The sequence below is a fragment of the Argentina anserina genome, chromosome 7 (assembly GCF_933775445.1).
Source record: "Argentina anserina chromosome 7, drPotAnse1.1, whole genome shotgun sequence".
Classification (NCBI taxonomy): domain Eukaryota; kingdom Viridiplantae; phylum Streptophyta; class Magnoliopsida; order Rosales; family Rosaceae; genus Argentina; species Argentina anserina.
In genome coordinates this window covers 18643247-18661715 of record NC_065878.1, presented here as the reverse complement: position 1 = coordinate 18661715, position 18469 = coordinate 18643247, and the positions used below count along the sequence as shown (strand labels likewise).

Here is an 18469-nt window from a genome sequence, read left to right as displayed (position 1 = left end):
CAATTTTGCCAATAAATAATGAACAAGAAGAACATGAAGGTTTTTGGATTTTCTCTTGATTTCTTGATGACACAAATGGTGAGAAGATACAAGTATTTATGCAGAGAAAAAAGAATCTACTTTTGATATACATATTGGAGTATACAGATATACAAGAACACCTATGCAGCAAATATGATGGAGGGAGGCAACACACACGCAGCTGTGGAGCAGAAAGATCGACAAGAGACGACAACTCAAGTATACCACCACAACTCAGCTTTCCATTTGCAGACAAACCACCAAAAGGGAAAGTAAGATGCTCACAACTCATCAAATGTTGAAACATGATTACATATTGATGCTCACAACTCACCGAAAGGGGAAACATGATTACATATTGATGCTCACAGCTCACCGAAAGAGGAAACATGATTACATATTTCAACAGCCTCTCTCAAGCTGGATCCAGAAGATTGATGGAGCCAAGCTTGGATAGAAGAAACAAAAAATGTTGAGAGGACAATGACTTGGTGAAGATATCAGCAAGTTGATCATGACTTCGAATGTACCTTGTTTCAATAACTTTAGTTTGAACTTTAGTGCGCACATAGTGGCAATCAACTTCAATGTGTTTTGTCATTTCATGAAACACATGATTTGATGCTATGTGCATAGCAGCCTGATTGTCACAATAGAGGATCATATGCTGATCGGAGGAAAAACTAAGATCATGAAGAAGACCTTTGATCCATACCAACTCACAGGAGGCTGAAGCCATGGCTCTATACTCAGCCTTAGCACTTGAACGAGCTACAATAGTTTGTTTCTTACTTTTTCAAGAAACCATGTTTCCACTAACAAACACACAATAACATGTAGTACTTTTTATATCAAAAAAATTTACAGCCTAGTCTGCATCAACATAACCAACTACACCTGTATTTCCATGTTTCTGAAAAAGAATGCCTCTACCAATATATCCTTTCAGATATCTCAGAATACGTTTCACTGTGTTTAAATGAGCAACAGTAGGAGCATGCATGAATTGGCTAACAATGCTAACACTATAAGAAATATCAGGTACAGTAATATTGAGATAGATTAATTTTCCCACTAACCTTTGATAATAACTGATATTATCAAGAACAGTACTAGCATCATCATCAAGTTTGAACTTACTTGAAAGAGGAGAATTTGCTGGCTTGCAATCCAACATCTCAGCATCTTTCAACAAGTCAACAATATACTTTCTCTGCTTTAAGAAAAGACATTTCTGAGAAGAGGCCATTTCTATACCTAAGAAATATTTTAGCCTCCCTAGACCCTTGATTGCAAACTTCTTATGCAAAGCACACTTCAAAACAGTAATTTCATCCTTACAATCACCAGTGATGATTAAATCATGAACATAGATAAGAACCACTAATCTCCTAGACTTGCCATTTCTCACAAATAATGAAGAGTATGCATTGCTACTACGAAATCCAGTGGCTTCTAATACTGATCTGGGCTTGGCATACCAAGCCCTAGGAGATTGTTTTAAGCCATTAATAGATTTTTTTAGCTTGCAGACCAAATCAGAGTTATTAGCTTGTGCATGACCAAGAGGCAAGCGCATATAGACTTCTTCTTCCAAATCACCTTGTAATAAAGCATTTTTTACATCCATCTGATAAAGTTGCCATGAATGATTCACTGTAATTGACAGTAACACTCTTACAGTGTTCATTTTGGCTACATGAGCAAAAGTCTCTTTGTAGTCAACGCCATTGGTCTGAGTGAATCTTTGAGCAACAAGTCGAGCTTTCTTCCTATCTATTCTCCCATCAGAGTGAAACTTAGTTTTGAAAATCCACCTGCATCCCACAGCCTTTTTTCCTTAAGGAAGGTTGACAACTTCCCAGGTAGGATTATAATGCATAGCTTGCAGTTCATCTGTCATAGCATCTTGCCAATCTTTGTGCTTACTCAACTCAAGAAAGAAATATGAGAGGGTGAAAACCTTTTGTGAGTGAAAAAGTTATCAATGGAGTACTTGGACGACATCATCACATAGTCTTTAAATTTTGCAGGCTTATTCTTAACCCGACTAGGATTTCTTCTAAGAACAACTAGATGATTCTCAGCATGATCAACTCTACCATTGTTCACCTTAGGTTCATCTGCAACATTTTGAGGATCAACATTACCAAATTCACCAGATTGATCATCACTGTTAACAACATAATTATGATCAGATTGAGGCTGAGCTATATTTGTCACATATGCAACACTATCATCATTGACATTCTCATTTGCCAATAAATTTAGAAGGGGATTTAAATCACCATAAATTACTCCCTCACTCTCACACAAAATTTTACTTGTATAGAAGGGAGTGGATTCTTCAAACTTCACATCCCTTGACACAATAACCTTCCTTGTAGCTGGATTGAAGCATCTATAACCTTTATGAGTAGCAGAATAACCCAAGAACATACATTTGGCAGCTCTTGGATCAAGTTTGTCTCTGTGAATAGCTTGAATGTGAACAAAACATACACATTCAAATGTTCTAAAATGAGAAATGTCAATCTTCCTTCCCTTCTGCTTCTCCAAAGGTGATTTGAACTCCAGAACTCGACTAGGCAGTCTGTTGATCAAATAGGTAGCAGTAAGAACTGCTTGTGATCAAAATTCTTTTGGAATATTCATCTGAAACATAATAGCTCTAGTTTTCTCAAGAATATCACGATTTTTCCTTTCAGCTACTCCATTTTGTTGAGGAGTACCAACACAACTAGTTTGATGTAGAATGCCTTGAGAACTTAAGAACTGTTTCATTTTGTTGGACATATACTCACTTCCATTATCTGACCTCAAAGTGACAATTTTACTGATTGGAAACAATACTGTGAAAGTCTTTGAACATTTCAAACAATTCACTCTTGTGTTTCAAAACATAAATCCATGTTGTCCTTGTAAAATCATCAACAAAAGTTACAAAGTATTTAAAACCATCAAAAGATTTCACAACAGGTCCCCAAATGTCTGAGTGAATGATTTCAAATGGATAACTGGCCCTAGAGATGATAAAGGGAATGGAAGTCTAGTAAACTTAGAGAAATGACAAACATCACAAGACACTGTGTCATTATTACAAACTGAGGGAAACAAAATAAACAAAATCTTCTCAGAAGGATGAACCAGTCTTATATGCCATAAATGTAGGTCTTGTGTTGATTTTGGACTGGTGTGAAAAGCCTTTGAAGCAGTAGAGTCTACTGAAAGATAATAGAGTCCATTTTAAAAAAATCCATCACCAATCATTTTCTTGGTGGCTATGTCCTGAAAGAACACATTATCAGGTGTGAATATAACAAAACATTTTAACAAGGTGGTGATTTGACCAACTGAGAGTAATTTGAAAGGAAAAGAATGAACATATAATGCATCAGCATCATAAGACAAAATTTTAACTTTCTATTTCCCACATACAATAGTATCTTTCCCATTAGCTACAGAAACACTTGCAGATAATTTTTTAAAATTAGTAAGGTTAAAACATGATTAGTCATGTGATTTGTGGCTCCTGAATTAATTATCCAACAATCTTGCGTGCTAGAAATGTCTAAAGTTGTAGAAAATGCATTAAGGATACCTGGAACATCTGCAGCCTTAACATGATTAAACTCAGCTAAAAAAGCTGAAAACATTCCCAACATGGCAGTATGATTGTTGGCTGAAGAAGAGCTGCCTCCTTCATTCAACTGTTTCTGCTGTAGGAAGGCAGCAAACTCATTGATGAGAATTGCAGGTTTTGCAGTGAAATCAGGAAGCATCACAGGTGAAGGAGAAGAAGAAGAGGTTGCAACATATACATTAGCCTTGTAATTGTTGTTGAAGTGACTTTTATTCTTCTTCTCTCTTTCCTTCTTAAATTTGACCTTGAGTTCAGGATGGAGAATCCAACATGTGTCAACATTATGAATGGTAGACTCACAATGATCACATAACTTCCCTTTAGCACCCTTAGTCACAGTAGGTACGAAAGAGGTCTTGTATGCTCTAGTTTCAGAGATATTGTTCTTGACTTCAACATTCATGACTTTTCTTCTTGTTTCCTCACGTCCAATAGTTGCACACACACTTCTTAAAGAGGGTAGATCTGCATTCATCAGAATAATTCTCCTCATGTCCTCATACTCACGACTCAAGCTAGCAATAAGATAAAAAATCTTATCTTCCTCAGCGCGCTTCGTCAAGGTTGCATCATCAATGGTTGAGGCCTGTAGAGCTTAAGTTCATTTCACATATTGGTCAGAATACCAAAATGCTTAGTGAATGAGTTTCCCTCTTGTAGAACTTCTGAAATCTCCTTCTTCAGCTGAAAGATCCTTGCATCATTGTTTTGATTTCCATACATCTCCTTCAAGCTTTTCCACATGTCAAAGGCAGATTCAGAGTAGCTATAGATGTCTCCAAGCTCATGAACCATCGAGTTGACAAGCCAAGACATAACTTGGCAATCTCTGCACAACCACGCATTATTCCACCGTGGCTCAGGCACAAGAATAATACCATTGATGTAACCAAGATGAGATTTTACACAACTCGTGCCCATAGAAGATAATTGAACTCGTTGAGTTGCTTTGAGGTTAATCGCTAGTTGATATTACAGTCAGCATCAGAAGGTAAGGCAGCGGAAATGGAAGATTCATTCCTAGATGTAGCATCAGATTCAACCATTGAAATACTGAATCAAAGATTACAAATTGAATGACAACAAAGCAGGAATAAGAGACAAGAGGCCAATCTACCTGCTCTGATACCATGAAGAAATAATCAACAAGAAGAACATGGAGGTTTTGCGATTTTCTCTTGATTTCTTGATGACACAAATGGTGGAAGATACAAGTATTTATGCAGAGAAAAAAGAATCTGCTTTTGATATACATATTGGAGTATACATATATACAAGAACACCTATGCAGCAGATATAATGGAGGGAGGCAACACACGCGCAACTGTGGAGCAGAAAGATCGACAAAGAGACGACAGCTCAAGTATACCACCTCACAGCTCAGCTTTCCATTTGCAGACAAACTACCAAAATGGAAAGTAAGATGCTCACAGCTCACCGAATGTTGAAACATGATTACATATTGATGCTCACAACTCACCGAAAAGGGGAAACATGATTACAACAATTAGAGTCAGAGTTTCTGCATTCCATTCAATAATTTTAGACTCAGAACCACAAGACAGAGTGGACAAGCAAACATCAACATAAACACAAACACAAAAGTCTGATGTTCCGAATTTGAACACCATAGCGGCATAGCCACAATGTCATTAGTCTTGCTACATAAGAAAACAAAAACAAAAATACCCAAAATATGAATGAAAAATTTTAACAGACAAAGCACACCGATTAATCTCCTATGAATTTGCTCCTACTCCATTATGCTCAAAAGCATAAACCTCATTTCATCCACAACCACTTAATTATCCGCCAATCTGACTATTATCTTACATGATTAAGCCACTCATGTAAACTTCTGCCAAAAAAGGCATCTCTCCCTCTCTTTTGTTCTTCTTTAACTTCACTGAGCACCAACGCATTAAATTCAACAAGGGGTCTCAATGAAAATCTGACAAGGGAAAATAATTCATTTGTGAAAAATAAGAGTTTGGTGATCCCAGTAGTGCTTGTGCCTTGAGGCGAGACCAAATTACTGGGTCTGATTCCCGTAGCTTGAGGAGAGAAAGGAATCAAGGTGATGGTGAGCTCATAAATGATGCATAAATTACATTGAACAATGAACATCCAGCCCAAAAAATTTGGAGTTGTTGCATAAATTAATTGAACACCCAGCATCGATTTCGCCTGCAAATATGGTATTGATGCAAATCAGACTCTCTTTGGTTCCATGAGCAACACGAGAAGGATAGAGGTAGGAGGGGATGATGTCAACGCGAGTCATAAAATGTAATTTATGAGTGTACATCATATAATTAATATTTATATATTATGTATATGATAGTACGTAATACATAAAGTTGTAGTACAATGTAAACTTTATATATAGCATTCATGAGAGAATCCGGATCCAAATTTAAAAAAAAAAAAGCACCTCGCTTGCAGAAGATATTGAGTTTGATGCTTAAACTGTTCTGATAAATTAGTCCATCGTGTTCTATTATTTGTTCATTGATTTGATGCTTGTACTATTCTTAATTAGTCCATCATCCTTCACCTTTGTCTCTTGATTAACATTTAGATAATATTGTTGGTGCCTTGATTCTGGACTGAGAAAATGTCCACATTTTTTGCAATTTATTTGAACGTGATTCTAGAACAAAATCAACTTTGGCTGGTAACCACTCACCACCCAGCCGGGAATACATTCCAGAACAAATCTTAGAGGCGAGGTTGTGCACGATGAACCAAAATCGCATCTGCAAATTCCCTCAATTGGTTTGGTGTTGAGTAAAGTTGAACATAGTGAGCGAAAATGTCACGATTATCGAACATGATGGACTATATATGTTGTAGTATAAGTGTATAACTTCATCAATTCTTAGCCGACTTTATAATTATGAATTTGGTTAGCGGAATTATAAACAAATTAAGTAACCAATTATAACTTTATCATAATATATGCCTGCGAAAGACCCAAAAGGACGAATATAATTAATTAATTATCAATTAGAGTATATGACTTTCACAATCAACTATATAAACTTGAATATATGCGCACAACACCAAAAGGACAACGTATAACGGAAGACGTTTGCTTTGATTCTCTTCTCTGTTGACGTCCATACATACTTCCAAATTCAATCTGGTCAACGGCTAAATATATATAAGAAGACGTTTGCTTTGATTCTCTTCTCTGTAATAAGAACAAGAACATACGGTTAACTAATTTGTTTTGCAGTCACGGACCGACAATAACTACGTACGTACTTAATAATCTGATTAGACGCTAAGCAACTCCACATGTCGTTTCTGTAGTTCATGGTCCTTGAGATTACTGTTTACGTATCATCCCAAAGAACGACAAGGCTGACTTATTAGAAAATCAGTTGCGATAACTAACGACATTTATCTGCCTTTGATTAGCAATTGATATGTATATATATACACACACGTGATATTTATACACTACAACAATATGGGGCAAATGCCACATTCATAGAATTGGTACGTGAACTGTAGCCAATAGAGGTGGTTAGTGATGTCATTAGAGGTTAAATATGGTTTTCTTTTTTAAATATGATAAATAGAAAGAAAACCACATTTAATATCTAGTGACATTACTAGCCACAACTTTATTGGCTACACTTCACAATGACACAATTCTATGAATGTGGTTTTGCCCCATATTGTTGTAGTGATAAATCAACGTTGAAGTTACTTAGTAGTTATGTCTAAAGTACATACATGGGACAAATATTGAGATATTCTAGAATTATAATATATAAGAAAGAGTACACATAATCTAACTAAAGGGGCAATGATATTATATATGCACTTAGTCGATCAAGAATATGCTGTGAGGTCTGATCGAGTAATACTGATAATATTACCACCAATTCACAATGTGATATCGATGATCGATGTACTAACTTTAAGAAAGTGAATAACCTACACATTGGAACAATATATAGCGTTACAACTGATTAATTAACAGTTTTTTACTTTTTTTTTACTGGAACTGATTATCTCAACTGATGTACAGACTAATCTCTAAATTTAAGTAAGTGTTTTGCCCAAAATCCATTTTACAAGTCTACTTAACATGCAATCTATAGATCGAGGACGGTCGGAGAATGACCAATCAACTACCGAGTAATGAACCTCCTGCGTATGAAAGTTTTTCTTTCACAGAAAAACTAAAATTTATGCTTAATTATAATCTGTGTGCATGTAGATTATTTTATTTGCATGGTAGTAGTATAATAGATTATAGATATATGTTGGTCAACACTCAATCCATGGTCTGAATAGGTCAAACTAAAAGCTTCATGTACGTATGACGTATCAATCGGCTAAATATGGGTCACGTAGAAACAAGTCACTAAATAACAATGCGAGGGAGTGTATTATCTGTCGGTACATCGACTTAATTATCAAATTTGATTCGAGTTGTTCATGAGAAAAAAACAAAGAGTGTATTGAACAATATATCAAATAAAAACGCAAAATGTCAAAGTTACAAGACCCTGATCGAAAACTTGGATTATTGGAGTTGAACAACTTGAATTTAAGTAAAAACGTGGTTCTTGTTCCTTTCTGACCATTCTTTAGTACGGTTACCTTACTAATACATACAGGGGTGTATTTAGCTAGCAAGCCCAAACGAGATAAATAAGTGAATTCTATATATGTAGTTTACTTCCCATAATCTATTTTGACTGAGTTAGTTGAGTATTTGATTATAATTTTTGGAGTTCTAGGTTTGAATCCAGCAAAAAATGACATTTTATCCTTTTAAAAAAAATTTATTCTCTGCATTTTCTTTTTCTGGTTTTGAATTGCCACAATATTTTCATATTTTCGATAGATATTTTTTACTTACATTCTTATTTTCTTCCAATATTTTCTCCATTAAGAAAATTGGCAAATTGGCTTTAATGAGGATTGTAAGTTAATCAATATATGATCATTTGATTTTAAACCAAAATCAACCAAAAACAATTGCATTAGTAGTGTTATTACTTATTAGCCTAGATCAAATTCTTATTAAAAAATCATATTTGATACCTGAAATTAGAAAAAAATCAAGTAAGATTTTAAAATTAGAAAAAAAAATCAGTTTGCTAATTCTCTTGTCATTAAAATTGATAATATTTACAAAGTTGTCATCGCAGGCCACAACTTTCGTTTCGACCAGCAAGACTAGGCATGCTTGACCAGCCATGGCTTTAGTCGGCATCGATACCAAGCTCACGCCAGAGGAGAACTAATCGATGAAGCTCGCCGCCTCCAAAATCAACGAAAGGCTCCGGTTGTATTACCTCAAACTCATTCACGAGGAAACGAAGTCACAGATCCGATAAAGTAGAGGTTGACCTAGTTTGGTGGATCATGCATCAAGATATCTTGCGTCGCTCCATTCCTTCCGATCATTCTGGTACTGCCCGGCAGAGACCGCACGTCGTCGAAGCTCCAAACCTAGATCCACATCCCCGCTCATCCTTTGATACTCTCGCCACCTTTGTCGATTTTGGCTGGAGTGGGAGCTGGCTTGGGTTGAGCTTCCGTGGCAGAGATGGAGTGGGTGTGGAAGTAGTTGCTGGAAGTAGCAGCACCGGAAAACACCATAGTCGTTGAAGATGGTCATTAATTGGTGCACACAACAGCTTTATGGGTGTCCACAGCATATTTTGATTTGAAAATATTGTTGTCCATCAATTATGAACTAAGTTTTGACGACTCTACAATCTTGACAGTGTACCTCTTGTGTTTTGACGACTCTACGATCTACCTATCACATTAACCGTCACACTATCTGTCACACACTCACACTATACATCATAGAACAAAATTAGTGTGACAAGTAGTGTGATAGGTAGTGTAATTGGGGTGTGACATCACATTAATGTCGATATTTGGATCGTATGAATTGATTTGAGAAGTTCATGATCACAAAACAGTCGATAAGTGTTCAGTATTTCTAGTAATTCTTCTTCTTCTTCTTCTTCTTCTTCTTCTTGTCACAACATAGTCACATAAAACAATGTAAAAGTGGGTGTGACATCGGGTGCGATAAGTAGTGTGACAGAGGTTGTAACATGTAATATGACAGTAGGTGTGACAGGGGTTGTGACAGGTATTGTGACAGAGGGTGTGATAGTGGTTGTGACAGGTAGTGTGATAGAGGTTGTGACAGGTAGTGTGACAGAAGTTGTGACAGGGGTTGTGATAGGTAGTGTGATAGGGGTTGTGACAGGGGCAATGTGTGTGACAATGGTTGTGACAGTAGGTGTGACAGTTAGTGTAATAGGTAGTGTGATAGTGGTTGTGACAGGTAGTGTGACAGAGATTGTGACAAATAGTGTGACATGGGTTGTGACAAGGGGTGTAAATAGATTTAATTCTGTGACATATAGTGGTTATGACAGGTAGTGTGACAGTGTCTGTGACAGGAGATGTGACATTCCGAGAGGAAATGTGGAAATATGTGAAATTTTATTAAAATTCAAATGAGATTGGTATGAGTATGCTCAGAATGAAGAGAATAGCAGGAATTAGGGAACCTTGAGCTTCAGTTTCGCCGGAATTGCTTGGAGCATCGCCATCGATGGCGGCAACCCTTTGCGATGGTTGTTGCGCCTTGTACGGTTGGTCGATTCGGAGTGGGTAGTTGTAACGACCCTAAAATTTCGAGTAGAAAACTCAAAATTTCAAAGTCGAGAAACACCAAAACAAATCTCAAATAATCGAAATTGTTTAAAATGCACATCGGATCATTACTGAGTTCTCAATATGATTCAGAAAACTAATTATTACAAACCAAATTTATAATTCAACATTACATAAGATGGAAATGTAATAATCTTCACAATCTCTCACAAAACTCACAAATAAATCCACACAAATTCTCACACAAATCCACACTAGAAACCTCACCACAGGCAGGATACGAACAACTTCGAGTCTCCGGAGTCGTCACTCTATCTCCACTAATCAACACCTGCGGAATTATCCCCTACACCATCGAATTAGTGCACCGGGATTGTAAACACAAACCCGGTAAGCTTATAGCTCGTATGAGTAAAATGAAAATATAACTCGCATATCAAAATATACGAAAGTCCACAAATCAACAAATATAAATGCACTCATGAGTTAATGGACGGTCCATCTGGTTGTCCCAAAAACATATGAAAAGAAAGTGCTCATGAGAAATCGGGAACTCTTCTGGTTAGCCAAATACATTTATAATACGGGTACTAATGAACGCTGGTACACATCTGTTACCCCTCACGTAGTACACCGCCGATATTGGGCAACCACCCGCTACCAAACATCCAAAACAATATGAGTACTCATGAGCTGATAACCACCCGTTACCTCACATGCAGTACTCCGGCAGACAGACTAGAGCTCTAACTGTATCGTAACTTTCGCCCGGCCAAAGGCTAGGTTCCGACTTGCCAAACACGTACAATAATCTCACATCATATTGTACAAAAATCAAGTCCGAAGACAAATCAACATTTTAACAATCTCCATGTTAAAATCACGTACAATAATCTCACATCATATTGTACAAATCAAAATCACATGCTTGATAAAATCTTGTCATCAAAATGACATCATCACGATAAAATCATAACAGTATATTATATAGCAAACTATATATATATATATGTATTTATTTACCATTTATACAATATATATAATCTACTGTATCATATACATGTCATAATTCATAAACACGTCCGAAGACAAAACGTTTTAACAAACACCATGTTAAAATCACGTACAATAATCACACATCATATTGTACAAATTGAATCACACGCTCAATATATAATTCTCGTCATCGAAATGACCAATTCTAAAGAATTCATAACAGTATATAATATAGCGAACTATATATATATGTACGTATTACCATTTATACAATATATATCTAACCCACTATATTGTATACATGTCGTAATTTCAATATTAAAAACTCTTGCAAAATCTTGAATCTCCGCAAGGGTAGATTCGTAAATATGTGAGATTTTACTCACCTTATCAACTCGAGCGTAACTCCACAATTTCCGAAGATAATTCATTTCCTTGATTTACCGATCACCTTGAAAAGATAAGAAAAAAATTTAAAAACGTTTCATAAACCTTTAAATGCCGTAACAGTAATAATCCGTTATTGTTCAGCAATTTCTGGTTTTACGAATTACTGTTCACTGAGTACTATTCATTGTGTACTATTCACGTATTTACTATTCATGTATTACTGTATACATACTATTCACGTATTTACTATTCATGTATTACTGTTTATGTATTTCTGTACGTATAAATACTATTCGAAGGTACATACTGTCTCAGTAAATATTAATTACTGATTTACCCTTATGAAATTACTTGTTACATTTACTGAAAGTAATTTATATTTATATTTCCCGTATGTAAAATAAAGTTACATTTACTGTACGTAAATCACTTTTACATTTACCGCACGTAAAAATAAATTACAAAATTACCCTTCAGAAACACTGTTTCACGCGTCGCCGCACGTGGCGGCGCGTGGGGTACACGCGCCACTCACCAGCGACCGTGCGTGGGGCCCACGCGCCTACTCCGGTACCGGAGCGTATCACGCCACCTCCGCCCCAAAACTCTTCCTCTCCTCCTCCTCTTCCTTCCTACGGTCTCAGACCACCTCCTACTCCTCCCACGCTCCCCCACGCGCCGCCTAAAGCGGCGGTAACCTCACTCTCCTCACCTCCTCCGATCTGCCTCCAATCCATTCAAAATCCAACAACAATCACAACCAACCCATCAATTACATCAAATCATACCTTAATTGAAGTTTAGAACTTCGATTTAGCACCGGAGAAGCTCGGATCGTCGGTGGTGCTTCGATTCCTCAGGGTGGACTGGAATCGTGCGGTTTTTCCCCTGAGTCGATAGCAGAGGGCTCCAAGGGCGAGGATCGGCGTTGTGATGCTCTTCTTCGTGCCCTCGCGTCACCGACGTGGTGCTCGACGGTGGCGATGAAGCTTGCGGCCTTGGTTTGGAGCGCGGAGGCTCACGGCGTCGCGAGGAGATGCGTCGACCTCGGGGTTTGTAGAGGAAGTCCGTGCGACGCGATTGGGAGGGGCGGTGTCCGTCACGGCGGGCTAGACGGCGAGATCGCCAGTGGGGAGTTTTCGGAGGGTGAGAGAGGCTCGGGGAGAGATCGCGAAGGGGGAGAGAGAAAGTGAAGCCCTAAATTTTTCTATTTATACTTGTTTCCAAAATCGGAAACGAACTTCCAACGTTAATAACTTTCACCTCCGACGTCCGATTCGAACGTGTCACATGTCCACGTACTCGTATCGACGAGCTCTACGTCTTTCGTGAAGAAAGTTTTCACAAACGATCAACGGAGTAAAAGTCGATATATACGTTGCGGAAACGTAACGTTTTTTACTAAATAAACGTTCCAAAACGTTTCCGTTCGAGTTTCGAAATTTTGCAAGCAATCCAAGTTTCATTTAAATGAATTTCACCACTTAATATAAATTAAACAATCCAAACATCATTCCGAAAAATCGGGTTATTACAGTAGTATATCAAATGAAAGAGGGGAGCGAGATCTTTCTAACGGTACCAATTTCGTCAAAATCTATCGCCGGACGAGAAAGTTATGGCCGAAATTAGAAAAAAAAGGAAAAAAATAAGAAAAATAGTGAGAAAGGGCAAAAACAGTTCATAAAATATTTTTAAAGTGATTTTTTTTAATTTTGTTTTTGTTGACTTTTTTATAATTTTCCCTTAAATGTGATGACTTTTTTTATAATTAATTCATAAATATTGATTTTTTCTAATATAAGTTGAGAGATGATACATTTTTATAATTTGCCCAATTCTAATTTGGTATAATCCTGGATCTGCCCTGAATACGTACACATATACATTGTACTGCATGTGCATGATAGTAATGTTACATGAACAAATTAATTAGTCGATCATATATATATATATATATATATATATATTAGACAATGTATATAGATAATCACACGTACACCTTAAATCTTTCATATCTTCTTTTCTCACAAGAATATGAATCTTATTGATTGCTATAGCTATCAAAGTTTCAAAAATGACAGCTTGCAGTGACCAAAATTGGATAATTACGTTCTCCAATTTTACCATTTCATTCATCTCTCACTCATCATCTTAAGTACGTAATGGACTATATATATACTCTAGCTAATTCAGTGTTCTAATAATTCAATCAGATTATATGTTTAACGAAATGCGTCTCAGGGATGGGACTAGTCGTGAGGCTTCAACATATCTCATCGATCAGTATGTACGTAGTGATCGAAAAAGTAAAACTTGACTGCAAGCTAGGTAGAAACAATGAAACCAATCCAAATCGATATCAACTGTGGATGATGCTCATGCAATGGCCGGAGGAACAAGCAATATTTAAGCTAGTAGCAAAGAAACCGAGTCAACATGCGAGTATCATTCATCTAATAATATGAATTTGCATCGGTATAGTCAATTCGATTTGAGGTGATTAAGCTTTGACTTTGCACAGCCTCATTTTTATAATCACACACAAAATTAATCAATGACTTTCCCAACCAATTAATTTTTATAAATCAATGCAAGTCAAATTAACCGATAGTGAAAGCAAACAGATAACTTGCTTCAAAGACTCATCAAAGAGAGAGATAGGCCGTCCCCAACCATTATAATTAGGATTCTGACTTCTGAGTCATCTAAACGTTTCATATTCCTTTCATGCATTGCTAATTGTATATAAGATACCTTTTATCAATCATCTTTTTCCTACGAAGGAAACAACGTTTCGAGCACTCAAAACAAGCCCTCGATTTGTCACATCCGATTCACACTACAAATTTAAATCTCCGGGTATTTAACTTCTTATCTAATTGATCTGGTTATCTTTAGCTTCAATTTTGGTTCTTTCATGGGCAGAAAAAGAGTTATATATCAATCAGTTCGGAGATTAAATTGATGTGAGGAATTTATGAGTTTTAATTATCTATATCCATGCATCGTGCTCCAGAAAAGTGATCACATTTTGACAACTTTGTTTTTCGATCATTCGGTTTGCTGAGTCCAGGAATTCTGTTCTTCGAAGGCTTGTGATCTCTGTGTTCTGCTCCGAAAATCTGATACAGGGTTCCATGAGAAACGCTCTTCTTCCTTCCCATCATTACAACTTTGGTAATCATCTTTATGTAGCTTGATTGTACTTACTTCCTAGATGAGAAGTGTTATTTTCTATAAGCGATTGATAGTTGCATCAATTTCTTGATCAGTTTTCAGGAAATACAGATTTTCAAATGGCGAATTGGGATACTCAAATGAACATGAACAGAAAGATGTAAGTAGTCTTATTCCTTCATCATTGTTTCTCCTGGGAATTGAAGTGGATTCGTGAAGGTCTGAAGCACTGAACTTATGATTCAGAGTTTCAGTATCAGTATCAATTATTTGGGGTCCCAATAATTATGACCTCTCATATATTACAATGATGTTTTAATTCAAGCGAAAAATGATAATTGGGATATGGCTTGCATTATGGCAGTGGCTTTTTCATGGGGTCCAAAGCAATAGAAAGTGACAACCATAACAGAATTTCTGGAGACTTTGCTGATATTCCTCTTGATCAGTCAGCAATCTTTACCTATCAAACAGGTTTGGTACATTTCTCTTTCCATTTGATCTGCTTATCTTTGCAACAACAACTTTTTTTATGTTTGTCTAATTTTTTACCAATAGTGTTTCTTATTTTATGTCACCTACCATTTGTAATATAGTGAAGTTATATATAGCTGATAAATTTTTTGTTCATCTTGTTTGGTATATACAGCAGTAACAGCAAGTTATTCAAATGGAGAATTCGGATATGATCATGGCAATTTTCAGCAGCCATTATTGTTTGACAAGAGTATTAATCCAGCTACCCAATTTGAAGCAGTATGTTGATCTAATTCCTTTTTTTGTAAGCTAGCTATCTATATAAACTATAAAACAAGGGAATTTTCTTAGGTACCACTTAGTATATGGTACATGTATTTACAAATATGACTATGAATTTGTCGTTATTGTGGTAAAATTAATAATTATTTAAGTAATTGTAGCTCTACTATAGGTAATTACTTCACTTACAACATTTTACAAGTTTTTTAAACAAATTGTTGTAATGATGGTAATTTTGTTGAATTATATGTAAATTTGTAAAATCAATGTGATAATTTTATTGTCAATGCATGTCGTAATTTAGTTCAATGAAATTGTTGTCAATGTAGAAATTTTGTTCAATTGGTTGTAAATGGTTGTATGGTATACATCCCTTTACCATAGATAATCCCATAAAACAAGTAGCATTTTTTTTAATTTACTATATATCTAATCAGTTTAAATTGGAGCGACACGTATGAACGACTATAAACTGTTAATATTCAAGTGTGAATTTAACTGCGCGCCAACACTTGTAAATTGATGGAAATAATCTCTTCCATAAGATAAATATGTGAGACGAAGCTTTTACAAAGCATGCATGATTGGTAAAATGTTGTTCTATCTAAAAGATTAGACTATTTAATTTATATGTTCTAATTAATTAATTTTTGAGTCTCTAAAAAAGGTAAGTTAATTGTCCTTACTGGTTAGAGCAACTTCTTAGATCAACGATGCTTTAAAATAATTGATGTGATAAGCTAAAATATATATATATATGCAAATGCTTTCTTACAACCTCGCTATTTCATGAGATCAACGATCTTGGCACAAAGTTTATAAGATCTTTGTCCAGATAATGTTTCGAATTTGGTATCCAATTAGCCAATTCTTGCTTCAGCTTCATGTTCTATCTTTATTCTGGTTTCTCTCTCTCGCAGGATTTTCAGGCCCTACAAATAGGAAGGAAGCGTCCAATAATTGAGGTCAATGGCATGCTGCCCAGAAATAACCTTGGTGGTTCAATTGGTGAAGGAACAATTTCAAATGAATGGAACAAAAACAAGAGAAGCAAGGTGACAAGTTCCCAACAACAATGGCATAATCAATACCAAGAAACATCTATGGAACTACAAGACAATAGTGTATGTTAACGAATAATCATTTTATTATCAAATATTAAAACGAATAATCAAACTTTTTCTTTTTGATAAGAAACAAAGGTGTGTTTTTATCATTTTTTTGTAATTAGCAGAGAACTTGTTATTCATATCTGCTGGTATTAATTAAGCTTCTGGTGCTTTCGGCAGATTTTGCGAGTTCCTGTCAGGAGAAGCCAAAAGCTTAGTGACAAAATTACTGCTCTTCAAAAATTGGTTTCCCCCTATGGAAAGGTCAGCGGTCTGCATGCAGAACACGATCATATCTTAATTCCCAGTAGATGTAGGAAATGAAACTTTGTATTTCTGAAAGATATGATTATGATTAATTTAAACTTGTTGCAGACTGACACTGCCTCAGTTCTCCACGAGGCTTCGGTTTACATTGTGCTTCTTCAACAACAAATTCAGGTACGGTTAGACAGTAGCAAACCATTGATATGAACTTGTAATATCTAGATCATGGTTTTGTGACAAATGCTTCTTTGTTTTTCTCTTCTCGATTTCTCTTACCAGAATCTGCATCGAATCTTTAGTAGTTCATACATTGCCGCAGGAAATCACTCACAAGTAAGCAATCACTTATGTTCGAGGACATAAATCATATATGGGTTTTAATACTTGATGTTTTCAATTACTTACAAATTTGAGAATTGTGAACAGGAGTCTGGGAGTAGTAGCCAAGAGCTTGACCTCAGAAGCAAAGGCCTTTGTTTGGTTCCGATTTCGATGACTCAGAAAGTGACCATGGAAGAGGGTTTTGATCAGGATCATCTTTCTACATCTAGAAATCTTGCCATAGCTAACCATTTCTAGTCTAGCTATAAGCTTAGAATCTACATTATCAATCAAGTGTTTTTAATTCATTCCATTCGAAGGTGACATTATTGATCTGATTGAGGCATTATTAATGAATCAAATCCAAAACCACATGGAGGTCTTTGTGTCCCCACTTTGTCACTTCAATTGCTCAACATAACAAAGTTGGTTTCAGCATTGTCTATACTTATAGGATACAAAACTGGAATAGTTCAATATACTGTATATAGTAGTATAGTACATTGCAACAGTGTAGTAAAACATCAAATTATGCAGTTTTAGTTGAATGGCGAAATGAATTAGTTTTTTTTTTCTAGATGAAGAGAAAACAAACAAAAACCACGATTATATCCAGAAGAAAAAATAAGAAGTTAAAGACAAGAACATTATGAGCATTAGGGGCACGAAATCGATCCTAACTTGATGTCCGTAATTTACCAAAGAGTCTACAATGAAATTAACCTCCCTCTGAAAGTGTCTTAAGAAAATAGTAGACTGTTGTGCCAGACTAGTACGAATGTCATGAACACAAAACAGCTATGCTCGAATGAGTAATAGAGTTGCAAGCAGTAACATCGACAACTGAGATTTACCCAACGCGTGAAACCAAATGTACATTTTTCAGAGTAGTGCTACAAGAATTTCAAAATTAAACTTGGGGTTTAGCCTGTCACAGACAGACGACGTCGTTTTGAAATCACCCCCCCCCCTTTTACGTAAACCACATGCCTCCCTAACCGCCCAAGGTGGCACGCAAATCAACATCACCGCTCACGTGTTACCTCCTGGTTGGATAAGCATTGACTCTTCGCTGCCGTGACGGTAATATTAACAGCAAACTCACAGTCAT

At 36.2% G+C, this 18469-nt stretch overlaps 1 protein-coding gene across 2 annotated transcripts; it reads left to right on the top strand.

The window, feature by feature from the left end:
* The first annotated feature begins 14508 nt into the window (after nt 1–14508).
* On the top strand, nt 14509–17652 carry LOC126803997 (transcription factor bHLH114-like). Of its 2 annotated transcripts, none has more exons than XM_050531737.1 (10): nt 14509–14584; nt 14799–14902; nt 14998–15062; nt 15267–15376; nt 15552–15658; nt 16582–16785; nt 16951–17034; nt 17146–17211; nt 17317–17370; nt 17464–17652. In XM_050531737.1, exons 3-10 carry the CDS (start codon nt 15022–15024, stop codon nt 17614–17616), a joined length of 819 nt encoding a protein of 272 aa, XP_050387694.1. In that variant the 5' UTR covers nt 14509–14584; nt 14799–14902; nt 14998–15021; the 3' UTR covers nt 17617–17652. The 2 variants fall into 2 exon arrangements, with proteins under 2 accessions (XP_050387694.1, XP_050387695.1); XM_050531738.1 differs by having other exon boundaries at nt 14572–14691.
* Nucleotides 17653–18469: the final 817 nt, after the last annotated feature.